We start from the raw sequence: 17,201 nt of genomic DNA, 5'->3' as shown, positions 1-17,201 counted from the left end.
TATCCTGATGTTTGATTTTTTTGGGTAAATAGCAAATTTTTAGCTTGGTTTGAATTGGTTTCATTTCATAATAATTTTAAATATTCAATATTGACTAATTCTCTTGATAATATATTAATGATTTAATTTTATAATAATTATAAATAATAATATTTTTAAAATTTATTTTTTAAAAATTTATCATTTATTTATGTGCTCATTTTATTTTTTTTTAAATTATATAATTATAATTTAGATATTTTGGATTATAAAATCAAATTTTTACTGGTTCTGGATTAAGTCGATCTCAAGCTCTGATAATGATAGGTTTAGATTGTTTTCGTTTTTGGATTTTTGACTATTTTCAATCAATTTAAATCAATTCGAGTTTAGCTTCATATCCATTCAAGCTTTTGGTTCGATTTTATCACTTTTAAATCTCAATTTATCAACAAACGATAGAAATTTATATTTTTTTGTTTGAAATTCAAAGATTCAAATGGAATGGTTTTTTACATGTGTAAATACTCAAAATATTCCAAATTGAATATCGAATGATAATTCTTATCCATTTTCGTAATTAATCTTTTCTACTGTTAAGTAAAAAACAAAAAAACAAAAATCGGAGACTAAAATATTCCAAGGGGCAGAGTAACTGGTCCCAATGGTGATACCGAGGAGCTAAGGCGAAGATGGTCGAAGTTACCTTGGCTGCCAGCATTCACCTAACACCGTGTCTACCCGCAAACCTATTTCCTTCAATTCCAAGTGAAAAACCCAGAAGCAAGACAACCAAAGTTATCCCACCAAGAACAAAAACATGGAAGATTAGAGTCGTCGTTGCTTCTGATTCTTCTTCGTCGTCGTCCTTGGTCTTTGGGTCTTTTAACCGAACAGTTGGTGGACAAGTTTTGCCTGAAAGAAAATGTCTTGAAAAATATAATGATGCAAGCAAAAACAAGAAAAGGGTATTCTTCTTGGACGTTAATCCGCTTTGTTATGCAGGAAGTAAGCCAAGCTTACAGTTTTTCGGTCACTGGGTTTCTCTTTTCTTCTCTCAAGTCAGCCTCACCGAGCCTGTTATTGCCGTAAGCTTTTTACTGTTTGCGTTTTTTTTTTTTAACAACTTTTGTAGAATCAATGAGTAAATGTCCAAAGCAAGTAGCGAAAGCAACAATCAAACAGAGTCTTATGTTTGCAGATGCAATTATTTGGTTGCAATTAGACCTTCTTAATGTTTTCTTTTTTGGCAGGTTTTTGATGGTGAAAAGTGTAATGAGCAGAGGAGACAGTTATTACCTTCATATAAAGCACATAGGAGGAAATTCTTTGGACAACCAACAACTTGTAGAAAATTTGTCAGGAGTCAAGTTGGGAGTTCAAAGCAACTCATTATCGATGTTCTCAAAAAATGCAATGTGCCAGTAAGTGATTTATTTCATTCTGAAAAGTTAAGAAGCTTAGATAAGAAGAGTAATATGAAAGAATGTACTAGCTTATGATGGTGGTGTTTTGGTTGCCAGCACCATCCGTTTCGGTTCTATAGAATCAATGTTATGCAAATTGCAAAATTAGCTTGTCTTTACTATAACATTACTTCGCGACTATAAGGATGAAGCCTTTCATTGACTAGATGGCCAAGGAGATTAGTAACTAGCTTAATTCAAATAATTGTTGAGGTTCCAAATAGATATTTTTTACAAGAGAATTATACCTATTTGTTGACAAGAAGGTGGCATCTTATGACTTCAATCCAAATGCCACCATATTCCTAAATGTCCTAGTTCTTACACCATTATGCAGATGGATCATTGATACTAAATTGTTGGTGGATCCATATTTTTTTTTTTATTGGTTTCATTAGTGAGAACCTAATTCATGCAGGTCATAAAACTTGAAGGAAATGAAGCTGATGATGTTGTGGCCACACTGGTGGAACAAGTTCTACAAAGAGGATATCGAGTGGTTATCGCTTCTCCTGATAAGGATTTTAAGCAGTTGATTTCTGAAAATGTTCAAATTGTTATGCCTCTGGTGGAGTTAGACCGCTGGTCCTTTTATACTTTAAAGCACTACATAGCTCAATATAATTGTGATCCACACTTGGACTTGAGCCTTAGTAAGTATGCAATGCCTTTTCTTTTTGGAGATAGTAAGACTGCAATTATCAAATTGTTGATGTAATTTCAAACATATTTGTATGTTTATTGATGAATTATTTTCAGTGCTATAGTTTATTAGCAATTCTGCACAATATTGTGGTGAAAACAATTCTTCGTTGGAAGTACCTTTTCTTCTTTTTAAAACAGCATGATGCCCAAGTGATAATACTCTGTAGAGACCCACGTGCTCTATTTTTTTTTTTTTTTTCATTTTCTCTTTGAGGGACACTTATTAAGAGAATATCTAGTGTAGAGGTGTAACGGAGAGTTGTTGCTAGTAAGCCATTTCAATTCAGCTTCTTAGTTCTAAAAGAGCTCCTTTCATGAATTCTGAAAGGATGGTGCCTGGTTTGGTGTAATGTAAGAGCTAAGAGCTGAAAGAAGCTGGTTCTTTCTCCTACGTTACAGACTTATAAATTCTGGTTCTCTATTTGAACACAGTGTTCTGTGAGCTCATTATTTTCTAGCTTTGATTTCATTTTAAATCTTTCTAATTTGAGAAGAATGGATTCCAATCTAGTTAAACCAACTGGCAGTATATTACACATAGGGGATTGATTTATGTGTTGTTAGTTGTGTTGCATATGCAGCAGCAAATTTAAATTAATAACCAATATTTTGATTTTCTTTAATGTCTTTTTTTGGTTTATAATAAATCCCATTTTTAGAATTGAGCCTTAAAAACGGAAGTTCCATTCAATATAAAAGTAAAAAAAAGATAGTACTTAGTTCATACGGGTTCTTTAATGGTTCCAAAAGAAAGTTCCGAGGGGATATTCTGCTAGTGACTTGTGTGATTAGAATATACTGCTCTCCAATGCTTAATTTTTGGTTTTTGGTAAATGAATGTTCCTTAATATTGCTTGCCCTCATTTTCCCCTCGTGCTCTAGACCACTTTTGGATGATGTGCACAAGTAATGATTAAGTTATCTTGTAGGATGCATCATGGGTGATGAGGCTGATGGTGTTCCTGGGATTCAACATTTGGTTCCTGGATTTGGCCGGAAAACTGCCTTAAAGCTTTTAAAAAAACATGGCTCACTGGATAACTTACTAAATGCAGCAGCAGTGAGAACTGTTGGCAGACAGTATGCACAAGAGGCCCTCACAAAGCATGCAGATTATCTGCGGAGGAATTATGAAGTTCTAGCCTTGAGAAGGTAATTTGTTTCCTCCCTTGAGCACCATGGTTTCTTGTTCAGAGTCTCCTTAAAGCTTTGTTGTTCTTGAATTGTTTGTGGTTCTCAATTTCCATAGTTCACCCTACTTATTATACAGGGACGTTGATGTTCATCTTCAAGAAGAATGGTTGGTTGAAAGGGACGTATGCAATGATTCAACTGTTTTATCTAACTTCTTCAGATTGTTGGAAAATACTGATAAGCCTACTAGTGAATGTAGATCTAGTTTGTCAAATGGTTAAGCCCTTAGAGCAGGTAAGGTTCCAACATTTAGATGATCAAATAGAAAACTGATTTAATCTAAAAATTAAATGACTTCTATAATGTATAGTGTACATTCTTGGACCATTCCTAACCTTCTAGAATCCGTTTGTTGCCTTCAAAATCATGAACTCATGATTCAAATTATTTACTTTTCAAATGCTCTGTTATCTCTGAAACTAACTATTGATGGTTGCTTCTATATCTGTTATGGTATATAGATCGAGCCCAGAAAATTGCTGATCTGCGTAACTTTGTTACATTTTCTGTTCTTGTTTTGGCCTGAGATAGTTAAATACACCTTAAATGCTTCAAAAATTGCTGCTTTTACCAGAAGATATGGCTAAAGATTGAGCATAAAAATAATAAACTAAGAAACTGAAGTTTGAAGCTTAATGTTTAATATGTTTAGATATCCACAGATGAGGAATAATAAGCTTGAAAAGCAAGATTTTGGTGAGTGTAAATTGACACAGCTCAAGGCCACTGACACTTCCATCAGAGAGCTGGAGCAGCTTTGTTTGAACTGAGAACAAATTGAATACTAGCATTAAAGGTAGAAATACTCATCCTTTATGTACTACCGATCCGTCTATCTATTTGCGAGTAGGATACATCTGATACTTGTAATGCAGGAAGCTTTGTGCAGTGCAGATGATTTCAACCAGAAACGAAGGATAACTGCTGCAGTGACTGAATTAGTATTTAACAAGTTTCAATTTAGTCATTCAAAGATTGGAACAATGTGTAGAATGCAGCAGTTGCTGCTGAGGAAATTTAGAATCAGGCATTTGTTCAACCCAAATTATTTATATTTCATATGTGGTTGTGGAATGCTATACATGCAATGCTGGATTTCTTGGATCAGTACAGCTTTTAAGTCTGTTATGTATAATAGAATCCCTTGCCTTCTCAATTTTGGTTTCATTCCCAGTGAGTGTTAACCTAGAAAAGAGCACTTCATCCAAATGATTTCTCCCTCTTATGCTTAATTGTCATTTGTGTTCCTTGCATTGCTACTCAGAGACAAGAAATAAAACACTTTTGAAACTGCATTTTGTGTCAATGGGAATGAGTCTGAACAATTTAGCATATTAGTTGAGATATTATATTAAAAATTTTTTAAATTTAAATATCATATTAAATATTTTATTATTGTTTCACGATATTTTTATAGAATGATTTCCCACGTTTAGAATAAAAATATGATTTCAAATAACAATCATAATAAATAAGTATTCTTTAAATAGTCTTCTTATATATTGCAATGTTTAAGTAAATTTAGTGATTTATGTATTTATTTTATGTAAAATATTAAAATTTATGCATTTATATTTTATTGTATACATAAATTCGTGTTAACATAAAAGTATAAAAAATATTTATTTTATTAAATTTATATATAATTATTACAAAAATTTTAAGTTATGTTATTTATATTGTATTATTGTATTATGATTTAAATTGTTAAAATCTAATTTTAGGTAGAATAGAATTTAATGGAGAAAGCTAATTCTTATTTAATATTAAAGGCACCTTACTCCATCAGCGATCACCCATCCAAATAATTCAAAAGTCTTCCAAGTCAATAAAACTAAATGGCATAATCGCCTCCTTCATAAGTAGAGTTTCCTCTGAACCAATCGAACCTTTCCCTGCGTAAAAAAAAAAAAAAATCTAAAAACCAATATAATTTATCAACAAAGACGTCAAATCATGGAAATTAACAATTAGACTCTTGCAAATTTATCCACCAAAGAATTTTTTCCCGATAATGATTACAATCAAGTTAATTTATAATTTTTTATTATAATATTATAATTAATCAATCACAATAACAATTATATAAATTTTATATAATATTAAATATTTTTTTTAAAAAATTGAATTGCAAGGAAATCAACTTATTAAAAAAAATACTTACTATATATTAAAAAAAAAAAAACGCTGGCTGGCTTTTTGCTGTTGGGAACAATAAACGCGGCCTTATCTTCTGATTTTTCCCTTTTTTAAGTGATGTCCTGGAAGAGACGGGTAAACTTTTATCTTCAACCATTAGCAAACGCTGCTACTGAGTCTGTCTTAGAGTGAGTGAGTGTTTTGAAGACAAAAGAAAAATGCTTCTCCAAAGTACAATCTCATCTTCACCTTTACACCATCACCATCTGTGCTTCTCAGCGACCCAACTTCCTCATTATTACTCTTTCCTCACATCTGGGTCTCTCAGGTTCAGCCGCAAGAAGCTCCCTTTCCGGGTAAAAAACACTACCCTTTACTCTTTTTTATACTATTGTTATTGTTATAATCCTTCATAGCAAAGTTTCTACTTTGATCTTCTCAACTTGTTCAATAAATTCTTGGCATGCAAACCTTGTTCAAGTAGGCAGAAATAGATGGGATATAGTATATGCAAAGAGTGGTCTGTGCCCACCCCATTTTGTAGGAACCTTATACGGGGTCAAGAAGGAGGCTGTTTTGAGTTTTAATCAGTAGAGAGAAAATTTGTTTAAATTAAGTATTCAAATATACCCTTTATTAGATGTTGAAATGATGTTTCCTTCAACTAAAATTGGCTGTTCTTGGCTCATGCAAAGGCTAGCAGTGGAATAAGGGTATGATATGACGATCTCTGTTCAGTGCCTTATAAAGAACATTTGATAATGCTGCTCTTAACGTTCCAGGCCATTGTTCAGTGTTTTCGTGAACCAGCTTTGAAAAACTCGGGCCCAGGCAAAGGCTATGGAGTGAATGACACTAGATCATTTCTCAACCTACAGGTAAGTGTTTTGTACTCTCTGTGCTTCTGTGGTTTTAAGAAGGAATCCTTGTTTTATGAAGAAAAGTTGCAACATTAATCGTAGAAAAGTTTTCCATCTTATATTCTTTGTTTAATTTAGTCATTCTACATGCTTTAACTCTTTATCGTCTTGGTCGTCCCCTTCCTCTTCATTCCTACTGTGTTTATCCAACTGATACAATTGTTTTGTTATTATAATTCCATAATCATTTTTTCTCAACACCTTGGGTTTAATAACTTCTACTTCTAGATAAGGCCATACTAACCAAACAGAGCTAATGATTATACAGCTAGAATTCTTTTGCTTTTCAGCACTGGCTATACAAGTGTAAATTTAAACTAGTTGGTGACTTAAAATCAAAGCTATTATAATTATATGTGCCCCTTGAATAAGAATTGATGTTGAATTTTAGTTTAACTTTGTTACTCTACCAAATTCTTCAAATGTTGATATTTGGTGGTTAGAAATTCTTTTATCTATTTCATGTTTTCTTTAACTTTAGCACCTTCAAACTATTTTACTTAGTGCTTATGTCCCGTATATATATATAGGTCCAAACAAATGTCTTGACTGATCATGAGGAGTAAGCATATTCTTAATTTTTGATACTCTTATGTGATACATGTAGACTCTTTTATTTCTAAGAAAATTGAGAAGTATAGCAGTAAAATTGATAGAAAGATAAATTGTACTCCACTCCGCATGTATAGGTCATAATTATCTTTATTCCAAAATTATTTTAGAAATGCATAATTCCCAGCAACCAGCATTATGATGAGTGTTGGGATGATTAAGGCTGGTGAGCAGGAATGATGAGTGTTCATCCCTATTTTTATTGCAAGAAGAATGTTCAAGTTTTTGTCAAACATTGTTAAAATTTTGCATTCAGTCCTCATTAAATATTAGCTCTAGTTTCTGATACTTTATTTAAGGGTTAAACTAGAAGAATTTAGGATTTCTCTTTAACTAACTAATTTTTGACTTGAAGTTTCAAAAAATCAAGTTATGTTAATCTATTGCCTTGAGATCAAAATTTGTGTTAAGGATTCAAAGTTTTTGTTGCCCCATGCAGCAATTCAATGGCCAATAGCTTGTGCCAATGTGTAGTGGTGGTGGAGAGGTGGGGATATCATGAGAATTCTAGATGGAATATGCTGTTTCTGAGACTGAAAGAAGTGTGTTCTGAAAGTTTTAGCCCTTAATCTGTGATATTGGAGTTGGTGCTATCAATAATCATATGTATTATATGATATACTTGGAACTAAAAGAAGCGAAGTTAAATGGTTTCATGTAGTTGTTGTTTAAAAGGCTTGGCCTAAACTCTGCCATGGCATAAACACCAAAAAGGGAGTGTAATTTTTCTATGTGGCTTGGCCAATTCCCTATCTTCAGTTTTCTTCCATGCCTACTCTGATTTCCTGGGAATGTTATTATATGTTTCATGATGGATTTCTGTTGATATATACCTACTCAATATCACACTGTTGTGTCTATCTAAAATTATTTTTTTGCTACATATGAAAAGTTCATGTTTAAATTTTTAATCAGATTTTATTTTAGTGAATGGAGGTAGATATAATATGGCTTATTATTTTTCTTTTTCCATTTTTAATTGATTGTGGATAAAGGCAGATGTTTCAAAAGGGAATGGCAACAAAATCTTTTACCGCAACACACTTTGATGGTAATTTCCTTTCTCTTTGTTGCCCTTTTTAGTATAAAGGTTGTTTGGTTGCTTATCATCAGTACAAGAAGAACTTTTGAGCATTTTTGGACACTAGGATACTTTAAGCGTAACTTGAAGGACAAAGAATATAATGACTAGCCTGTAGATTGGGGACATTGACTTTGTGCTAGTTGTAATCTGTAACATTTTTGCAGACAATTGACTTTACTGGAATGATTGATACGCCTTTTCATAGTGGTAACATGTATTACACTTGTAAACTTAAGTGGTATTATGTTGCACAAACTAATTTCTAGTGCATGATATATCTGTCATATTTACTTGTTTAATTTTTTTGGCCAAGAAAGGACTTAAGTCAACACTGGGAGACATATTTTTTTCTTTATACATTCTATATGCTAAGATTCTACCATAATTACGTAAATTTAAATATTGATGTCATCATTTTGTTGTAGAATCCTTGAGGAACCTTCTGGCTATGGTAGAAGACTTAAATGTGAAGAAGCCATTAGTTGTAGTGTCTGCTTTCCTCTTTGGACAAGCCTTGTGGTTGATTTCTGCACAACTAGCAAATGCAAGTGAAATTACTAGTGGAGATGCCGTTTATGAGATTGGAGAGTTATTTGAGTTGGGAATCCAGCTATCTTATCTGCTTTTACTACTAGGTTTGCTCGGGGTTGGAACCTTCTTTGTGATCCGTCAAGTCCTTGTACGCAGAGAACTTGACCTTTCTGCCAAAGAATTGCAGGTAAGAGTCTTTTTTCCTGTGCAAAAGAATGCTAATTTAAATTGCTCTGCAATTATGTTTATTTAAGTTTGACATTTCTAATAGTTTAATGAGGACTTTTCAAGATATTACAACAAAAACTACAAGCAAAATAGAGAAGACTTTTGACTCTTTGTTCTTAGCTTTACAGTGAATGTCGACTGGTCCTTTGTGCTTACATTGTTCTTTGCTATGATTATTTTGATTTCAGGAGCAAGTAAGAAGTGGAGATGCCAGTGCAACTGAGCTTTTTGAGCTAGGTGCTGTTATGTTGAGAAGGAAATTTTACCCAGCTGCTACTAAATTTTTGCTTCAGGCAATTGAAAAATGGGACGGTGATGATCAAGATCTTGCGCAGGTATGATATCTGTTGGATCTTCCATATCTTACAAGCAGAACCATTTGTTTTTAATATGTAAATTGTACTTTATAGAATGCGATATGCATGTCCTGTCTTGCTGTTACAATCGATTATGTCAATCATTTTCATATGAACATTACTGCTTTCAAGCATCACATTCAAGTTTGCTAAAAGTGCAGTGATAAGTTGCATGATGGGTGAGTCATTTGGATAATTGCCTTGAAATATTATCAGCCATTAACATGAAATCATCATTATCAATGATGTACCCTTCTTCTTTTGAGTCATAAATCATGCAATAAGCAGAGCACTTTGTCTGCTTCTCGGTTTTAACTTATCTTGTAGAACCTAAAAAATTACAGCCTTTAGCCACACAGATCATATATAAGATTTCTCCATACTGCTTGCGATTCTTGTTCATAATCTGAACTCAGATTCTTGTGGAATAACAGCATTATCTGTTATAAGGTTACAAAATGTTCCATATAGATCTAGTTTTTCGTTTTACAAGAGAAAAAGGGAGAAAATTCCGGCCAAAACTATTAACTTTAATCATTTGGCTCAGCATTAGCTATTCTGTTTTATTCTGTGTTTAAGTATGAACCATCATAAATATTATTGCCTGGACAACAACCTTGATTTTCGGCCTTTTTTTCGTTGTTGTGCAACCACTTGAATTAGGTCACATTTGTCATAAAAAAATTTTACAAAAATATGGTAATTTCAACCTTGACATGACTAAGGCTCAACTCCAGTGAACATTACTGAGAGGAACCAGAATCTAACAGGACATGAAGCTGTCTAATTCTAAAATTACCTGGTATGAGCTATTTAAGAAACAAAATGATAAATGGTGGCCACTTTTCTGTCACACTGAAGCTTTCTGGATATACTCCTAAAATTGATCCTACTGTCACTAGGAGCAAAATTCAGTTTGAATTGCCTTCTGTAACAGAAATGGTGTTGGCTAATTAAAGTGCCTCGCTATTTTGGACCTCTTGTTAATAATATTGAACTACTTAGTTGTGCTAGTTATAAATCAAGTTGAATCTGATTTACAAAAACAAAGAACTAACGTGTACAGTCTTGAAACTGCATTATCAATGTGGGACCGTTAGTCTGGCGCTTGGTTTTTGGTACATATGAGTTAAATCATAGATTTTGACCCTCAACTGGATGGATAAAAACTTCTAGCCTATGCATTGGTTAATTTTGTTCTGTTGAATTTTCACTTTAATTTTTTACACTTGATGTTCATCAGTCCAGTTATTCATTTGTCACTCTTTTTTATCTTTTGTGCATTGGTGATGAGTAGCAATCTTGAACAGCATCTATTGTTGGTGTGGCTTCTCTGAAGCATGTGTTCTAAAGGAAAGTTTTGTATGTGGTAGAGTAGGCAAAAGTAATGAATACATAAATTAGCATACAAAGTCCTTTTTTGGGTTATCTTGATGGGGGACTTTCTTTTATACAGATATATATATATATATATATATATATATGTTCATCTTGATTGGGAGGACTGTTTATTTGCTAATCATTGCACAGGTTTACAATGCCCTTGGTGTCAGTTATGTCCGGGATGGGAAGCTTGAGAAGGGAATCAATCAGTTTGAAACTGCTGTGAAGCTTCAACCAGGATATGTCACTGCCTGGAACAATCTTGGCGATGCATATGAGAAGAAGAAAGACTATAAGTCTGCACTCAAAGCATTTGAAGAAGTGTTACTTTTCGATCCTAATAATAAGGTAGCACGCCCTAGGCGAGACGTGTTGAAGGATCGTGTACAAATGTACAAAGGAGTCCCTATCAAATCAAAAGACAGATGATTTTGTCCTTAATCCTGAACGAACTGTCAATTTGCTCATGTTCCTGCCCATTTTGATTCTGAATTTTGGACATGTGACTAAAGGGTTGTTAAAACAATTCAAAACCCAAAAAGAATTATCATATGATGCTATGTCAGTAATATGATTATTCGAGGAGAGTACATACAACTTGTCTTCATTTGACTGTATCCCCTAATGGCTGCAGCTTGTAATAAATGCTACTGTGAGCTCAAAATGTCAATTTTCTATATTACAGTTTTGATTCAATCTCTATAGTTCTATCATCCCATACAGCAGATTCCTTTTCATCTACCATTGCCATCTCAAGTACCAGAGGAGACTCCTCTTTCCGACCAACTTGACCGAAGCCATTGGCAGATCTTTTGAAAGCATTGCCCTTATTGTTCTTTTTTGCCTTCCTAGCCCAACCAACAAGCCCTTCGCGAATATGTTCCTCGAAAATGGCCTCCGTATATGAACTTCCCATCTTTGAAACAACAAATAACAAAGCATTCAGAAAGTATAATAGAAATCAGAAAAGAAAATAGATTCAGTTTTGTTTGCAGTTCATTTTACCTGTGTGACAAATGCATATAGCGGCAGGGTACTGTAACTACACACGAACTGAACAAACACCCTAATAATGACCAAATATAATTTACGTAAGTACTTGAACATGGCAAGACAGAAGAAAAGAATTCTTTGTTCTCTTCATACCCTATAACTAGCCTGGGGATGATAAAACGAACTTGCCCCATCATGCATGAGTTGAAGCCGTACTGCACCTGTTATAAATGGAAGAATCAAAATGATCAATTGGAAGTTGTTATTTACATAAGGGCAGGATTAAATTCTTGCCCCAAATGGTTTCAGACATCTTCTCAGGTTAGGGGAACACATGAATGTGTTACAGAATATGAAAAACGAGATTTGATAACGTTGGGACAGTGTCTTTTACCCATATCCAGGCAAAAAATGCCATTTCAAAAGAATTTTGGAATAGGATGATGTGAATCAGACGGAGAACGAGCCGGGGACTGTTGAACCAGAAATGGTTATCCGAAGGTTGAACTACCAATTCCCCTTCGACAGCTATATGTCTCTCAGCTACCTCTTGGGCCAATTGTGTGATTATATGCTCCAACTTGGTGCCAACAGCAAGTAAAAGCTGCCAAAAGGAAAACCTTATTGTCAAATGCTAAATACCTTCTCTAACCTATCTGATTGAACATGGAAGAAGTTGAACTGATTAACCATATGCAAAGAGGGAGAAGAATTAGAACAAAAAGTACTTAATTTAGTATAAGACAGTATAACGAATCTAGTGTTTATTTGAATCACTTACAATGAAGGGAATGAATGCTATCCAAAAATATGTATGCCAACCTGCATAAAAGAACCAAACTTTGATGTTGAGTCAAAATTAACAATCTTCACTAGCTGATCCACTATCGGATTAGAATTGAATCCGGTAACAGCAGAGTTCATATCTATGGAGTGGCAACTGCATATATCTAAGACAGTTTGGATGCAAAAGCAGCGGGGATGATGACATTTTTCCTTTTTACACTGAGGCAGTTAATTGCCCTATAGTCTAGTTGTTCGCAGGATCCTTCTCTTTCCAATCACAGACTGGAGGGTAATTGAAGGCAACTGCACCAGGGGTGCATGTGCTATCCACATGCACCCCTGGTGCAGTTAACCCCAAAAATGGGCCCTTAGTGCCCAAAACTTCCAGTGGATGAGTGTGCCACAAAATTCATAAGCTACATAGAAAAATTGTGGAAGGTGTCCAAGAGAATAAATGATATCATGAACAAGGAGCAAGCAAAAGAATACTCTGCTCATGTAAATTTTAAGTAACAAATTCAGTAACTTACCAACGAAATTCAGCAACAGGAAAATGGTGACAAAGGCCCAAAGATACCAACTGCAATTAAGTGATTATTGGAAGGAATTAAGATGGAAACTGATAGCAATATGAAAGTTTAGTACATAAAGAAACGTTTGTCAAAGCATTTTTTTTTCTACTTAAGGCCATCAGGATTTGATCCCTGATCACTGGAACAAAGAGTCAAGCACTCAACAATAGCCGTGGACTGTTGGTAACACCAAAGGTAGCAACGACATAAATGCTTATGAATCAAACTGTGTAAAACTGAAGAAAACTGAAGTTAGCATGTTTATCATATCTGACCTTATCCCAACAACTTTCTTAAAATCGGCTTCAAGAGCACGCATCATGTAGTTGTGAAAATTAAACTTTGGATTTCCCCTGCAATGTGTCTAGAGAAGAAATTTTCAGCAATTAATGGAATAGAGTTGATGAAGTAAATCATAGGCATTCAAGTTTTTAACAATAAAAATGAATTAAAAATGGAATGAAATAGACTAATTCAATTAACTTACCATGATGAAGCCTAGTCTTAGTGTGATATAATCCGATTCAGTCACAGATCCATAGAATTGCTTGCAAAAAGAATACTAGACAGCAAATAAAGATTATAATCAGTATCATAACTCAAACGGAAAGATCTGCAGCATTTCCAATTGATAAACTTTTCTTTTAATTGGAAACTCTTTGGCTTCTGTTTATGTTGCCACCTGCTTTTCACAGTCCAGTTGTCCAGGTTTGACTGCTTAGGATTTTACATTTTATAGTGGAAAATAAACATGAACTTTAGATGATCATAACAAGAAGAACTTAATTTACCACCCATGCTTGTAATTCTGAATTCTTTCCAATACCCAGGAATCGATTCCTGATAAAATCATGTTCTTGGACTTGGGTGATTTTTGTTTTCCCAACTGCAAAGTAACACTTGCGTCAGAAAATGCATTTTATTTTATAGCAAGTTAGCTATAAAAGAAAATTAAAAGTTTGAAGCAGATCAGTGCTGCAAAATTTGTTAAAGTGAAAAGATCAATGACTCAACACACCAGACTGTTAAATTTACAGTCTCGAAAAGCAGTGGCGGGTCTATGTGATAAGGTAGGGTGTTCACGGCACCCCAAAGATAAATAAATTAGAAAATTTGAAGAAAAATTTTATTTTAAGGACGTCTCAAAATTTTTCCCTGTATACCATTTTTGTCGATAAAATTGGTGAATTCGTCATAATGAAATTTGGTTTTTGATTGAATAACTGTTTAGATTGATATATTGAGAAGGATGTATTAGATAGTATTAGAAATGATGCATTTATATCTTTTCAAGATATGAGAACTCTCATAAACAATTGTAATAATATAACAATATATTATTTCAAATTTTTGTTTATAATTTTTATATATATTATAAATGAACATTTCAAAAAAAGAAATTCAGAATCCGTATCCAAATTAGCCATTCAAATATTTTAAATTTTGGTGCTAGCAATCACTACCTCCTTCGGGATCATATTCCATATCCTTAGCATGATCCTCCCAACTCTTCCATTGATGGATCTAGATCATAAAAGACATGAAAAAAAAAATGAAAAGGAAATTGAAAGAAGTAATATTATACATGGCGTTAGAATCAGACAAATCAGAGTTAAAGGATGTGATCCTTACCTTAGTGCTTCCAAAAAGAATGGTTAGAGCACAGAAAGTCACATGCGCAACAGCTAGCACGAAGATGAATATATGAAGATGATGCAATGCCGTCGTGGATAACAATGGAGCTTTTCCCTGGATTTAAAAATCAAACATATCATAATTGAAGAAAACTATCAACAGCATCCAACCCTAATAGGAAATGCAGAATAAATTGTTGTGAAAAATAGTGACAAGATTGTCCTGGTTTGCCTAGCCATTGAATGTATTTCAAGTTCCTTGAAGATCTTTACAGGATTTTGATTAACAAAGCGATAAGCTGCCAACTGATCATCAACTGGGAAACAGTAAAATTTACCAATGCAGTACAGTATGCAGCAGTATCAGAGTCCTCAGCAAGAAGACGACGGCCAATACCATGATGAAAAAAGAAGGAGAAAAGGGTCTGAAAATGTGCTGTAATTAGTTCTTTGTTTTCCTGACAAGGCAACCCTCGATCAGCCAAATCCTTTGATATACAGATCTTGGCAATACTGTCTCGAAACACTGTCAGTAGCAGTGATATGAATCCCAGCAGCATCAACTCTGCATAAAAAAAATTATTTATGCATATTCATATGTCTTTACAGATTAAGTACAGAACATGAAATCTGACATGATTTTAAAGTCTAGACCTTCTTTGATCTTCTGCAAGGCCTTAAAGAGAGGTTTCTGATTCTTTTTCTTCAAATACTGAAAAGCAAAGGGTCATTGAAACACTTCATCAAGAGTAAAAAGAAACAATAAGTAAAAAAAAATTGACTGAAACACAAATAAAATTAGAATTGAAACTTGCCTTCCCAAAGAAATGGAGCATTCTTTCAGCAGCAAGAGAAATGAAGACAATGACACTGCAGACAACGGCCACCACCCATGTTGGTGTGTATTCTAAGGTTGTTCCTCCTTCTGCCATATCCCAGGCAACCACTCTGCTTTTCTTCTTTCAGTGTTTTTTTGTTTGTAAATGGAACGTGCGGAGCACACCGCAATGGAGAAAATGAGAAAATAACAGAAGTCATGACAGCTGAGAAGCAGAGATTATGGTGATTTGTTGCCATATAAATTTGCTGCATTAATTTGAAAAGCGTAATGCAATTCACGTTCCAACCCGTATTAGGCGTATGCTTTCCTTTTTACAAAAAACATAATAATCCCACCCAAAAAACAAAAAAATATAATAAAATAAAATTTAAGTTCGTAATCGAATTAAATTGATATAGTGAAAAAATCGAATTTGATTCGTAATTTGTCACTTAAATTTCAGTTTGAACTCAATTAAAATTTAAATTTTAAATTTAAATTTGATTTTAAATAAAAATTAAACTGTTTAAATTTGTTTGACTAGACTCATTTATTAAATAAAAATGAGATTGATTTTCGTATTTGATTTTAAAAAATTTGAACTAAATTGATAAATTAAACTATTTAAACTCAACTCAATAATAATCGAATTAAATTTAAATTTTTATTTAAATAAAATCTAAATAATTTGAGAATATTAATATCTCATTTATATTTTACTAAAACGAGACTATTATTAAATCTACTAATAATTTTTTTATATAATTTTTTTTTTGGCCTATTATTAAAAACGGAACTCAAAACCCTCAATTCTAAAATCGACTATAATATTACTGAACTAACAATTAATTATTTTTGTATAAAAAAAAATGTCGTAACATAAAGTTTTGGTTGTGTTAGAATTTAAGGATTGCATGTTCCAACAAATCATTAATTCAGTGATTTCAATTGGAAAACGGTAAAGCATCTTTTTATGCGAATTATTATCCTGGCAAAATATTTTGATTATAGTAACAATGAGAAAATATTTTTTATTCAACAATATATGATATATTCAGAATATATTCCATAATTTTGGGTGAGTTGGTTCGAAAATGTCGTTAGTTACAATTTTTTTATTACGAAAAAGCTCATATTTTTTAAGTAAAAACGCTCATAAAGCAATGCTATAGATAAAATATCAATTCCAAAAATGCAAATAGTAAATAATATATATATATATATATATCTATTTTGTTTATTCAATTAACTATTTTGTTTATAATTGATGATTTTTATTAATTAAAATATTGACTGATGTTTATTTATTTCCTTATAAAATTTGAAGTTCAAAGTAAACTTTCCTTAATAGTTTTCTTTCTAAATAAAATCTTGATTAATTTTTATATAATATAAATTTAAAAATGAAAATGAAAATTACTGAAACAATACTAATACAAGTGGGATTGTGAATGTGATTAACTGATTTAATTTGGGTCGTTGATCAAATCAATTTATAATCTAAGTCTGTCGTTTTAATTTTTTTATATGATGGGTTGTTTTTGTAAAATATAAATTTAATTATATAAAAAATTAAAATCTTTATTCCATTAAATTATGAAAGAATTTAAATATATTTGTATTTTTTTCTTTTGTTTTTTCTTTCTATTAAATTCATTTTATATCTTGAAATTTGTGAGATAATCACTAATCAATAGTACTTTTTTCATTGAATTTTTTATTTAAATGACAATAACTAAAATATAAAATTTTGCAATTAGAGAGAACCAATGAGTTAAATGCAAATTCTTTTTCAATTT

At 32.6% G+C, this 17,201-nt stretch overlaps 3 protein-coding genes across 7 annotated transcripts; 2 read left to right on the top strand and 1 right to left on the bottom strand.

Annotated features, from left to right (window-relative positions):
- Positions 1-540: 540 nt before the first annotated feature.
- On the top strand, positions 541-4,500 carry LOC111276723 (5'-3' exonuclease family protein). Of its 3 annotated transcripts, XR_016343456.1 has the most exons (7): positions 542-1,067; positions 1,233-1,403; positions 1,864-2,098; positions 3,080-3,302; positions 3,421-3,578; positions 3,997-4,140; positions 4,220-4,500. XR_016343456.1 is itself a non-coding variant. In XM_022862493.2 (6 exons), exons 1-5 carry the CDS (start codon positions 672-674, stop codon positions 4,112-4,114), a joined length of 1,143 nt encoding a protein of 380 aa, XP_022718228.1. In that variant the 5' UTR covers positions 541-671; the 3' UTR covers positions 4,115-4,140; positions 4,220-4,451. The 3 variants fall into 3 exon arrangements, 2 of the variants coding, with proteins under 2 accessions (XP_022718228.1, XP_022718227.1); XM_022862493.2 differs by lacking the exon at positions 3,421-3,578 and having other exon boundaries at positions 541-1,067; positions 4,220-4,451; XM_022862492.2 differs by lacking the exon at positions 4,220-4,500 and having other exon boundaries at positions 4,007-4,144.
- A 1,062-nt stretch (positions 4,501-5,562) lies between these two features.
- Positions 5,563-11,293, top strand: LOC111276722 (tetratricopeptide repeat domain-containing protein PYG7, chloroplastic-like). Of its 3 annotated transcripts, none has more exons than XM_022862484.2 (6): positions 5,563-5,839; positions 6,266-6,361; positions 8,015-8,066; positions 8,525-8,817; positions 9,047-9,193; positions 10,745-11,293. In XM_022862484.2, the coding sequence occupies exons 1-6, from the start codon at positions 5,702-5,704 to the stop codon at positions 11,024-11,026; spliced, it is 1,008 nt and encodes a 335-aa protein (XP_022718219.1). In that variant the 5' UTR covers positions 5,563-5,701; the 3' UTR covers positions 11,027-11,293. The 3 variants fall into 3 exon arrangements, with proteins under 3 accessions (XP_022718219.1, XP_022718222.1, XP_089619612.1); XM_022862487.2 differs by having other exon boundaries at positions 5,700-5,839; positions 8,011-8,066; XM_089763486.1 differs by having other exon boundaries at positions 5,700-5,839; positions 6,179-6,361.
- On the bottom strand, positions 11,277-15,634 carry LOC111276721 (MLO-like protein 1). Its single transcript, XM_022862482.2, has 14 exons — positions 15,398-15,634; positions 15,237-15,294; positions 14,921-15,147; positions 14,581-14,697; positions 14,412-14,472; positions 13,740-13,834; positions 13,436-13,510; positions 13,224-13,312; positions 12,907-12,956; positions 12,372-12,412; positions 11,985-12,194; positions 11,744-11,811; positions 11,603-11,663; positions 11,277-11,513 (listed from the first exon to the last, which is right to left on the bottom strand). The coding sequence occupies exons 1-14, from the start codon at positions 15,512-15,514 to the stop codon at positions 11,277-11,279; spliced, it is 1,506 nt and encodes a 501-aa protein (XP_022718217.1). The 5' UTR covers positions 15,515-15,634.
- Between the last annotated feature and the right edge of the window lie 1,567 nt (positions 15,635-17,201).

Source organism: Durio zibethinus, chromosome 7 (genome assembly GCF_047325235.1).
Source record: "Durio zibethinus cultivar Kanyao isolate XHJ-2024 chromosome 7, ASM4732523v1, whole genome shotgun sequence".
Lineage (NCBI taxonomy): Eukaryota > Viridiplantae > Streptophyta > Magnoliopsida > Malvales > Malvaceae > Durio > Durio zibethinus.
The sequence above is the reverse complement of the archived record's forward strand: the minus strand, read 5'-3'. Positions and strand labels throughout refer to the sequence as shown.

What these genes read in the sequence shown, in the direction of transcription:
- LOC111276723 (XM_022862492.2), top strand. Translation starts at nt 672, where the DNA reads ATGGTCGAAGTTACCTTGGCTGCCAGCATTCACCTAACACCGTGTCTA. An exon ending in TCAAAAAATGCAATGTGCCA is followed by an intron (nt 1,404 to 1,863) that starts GTAAGTGATTTA and finishes TAATTCATGCAG; the next exon opens with GTCATAAAACTTGAAGGAAA. An exon ending in GAAGTTCTAGCCTTGAGAAG is followed by an intron (nt 3,303 to 3,420) that starts GTAATTTGTTTC and finishes CTTATTATACAG; the next exon opens with GGACGTTGATGTTCATCTTC.
- LOC111276722 (XM_022862484.2), top strand. Translation starts at nt 5,702, where the DNA reads ATGCTTCTCCAAAGTACAATCTCATCTTCACCTTTACACCATCACCAT. An exon ending in GCAAGAAGCTCCCTTTCCGG is followed by an intron (nt 5,840 to 6,265) that starts GTAAAAAACACT and finishes TTAACGTTCCAG; the next exon opens with GCCATTGTTCAGTGTTTTCG. An exon ending in TTTCTGCCAAAGAATTGCAG is followed by an intron (nt 8,818 to 9,046) that starts GTAAGAGTCTTT and finishes TTTTGATTTCAG; the next exon opens with GAGCAAGTAAGAAGTGGAGA.
- LOC111276721 (XM_022862482.2), bottom strand. Translation starts at nt 15,514, where the DNA reads ATGGCAGAAGGAGGAACAACCTTAGAATACACACCAACATGGGTGGTG. An exon ending in CTTGCAGAAGATCAAAGAAG is followed by an intron (nt 15,148 to 15,236) that starts GTCTAGACTTTA and finishes TTTTTTATGCAG; the next exon opens with AGTTGATGCTGCTGGGATTC. An exon ending in CTGCATACTGTACTGCATTG is followed by an intron (nt 14,698 to 14,920) that starts GTAAATTTTACT and finishes TTTTAAATCCAG; the next exon opens with GGAAAAGCTCCATTGTTATC.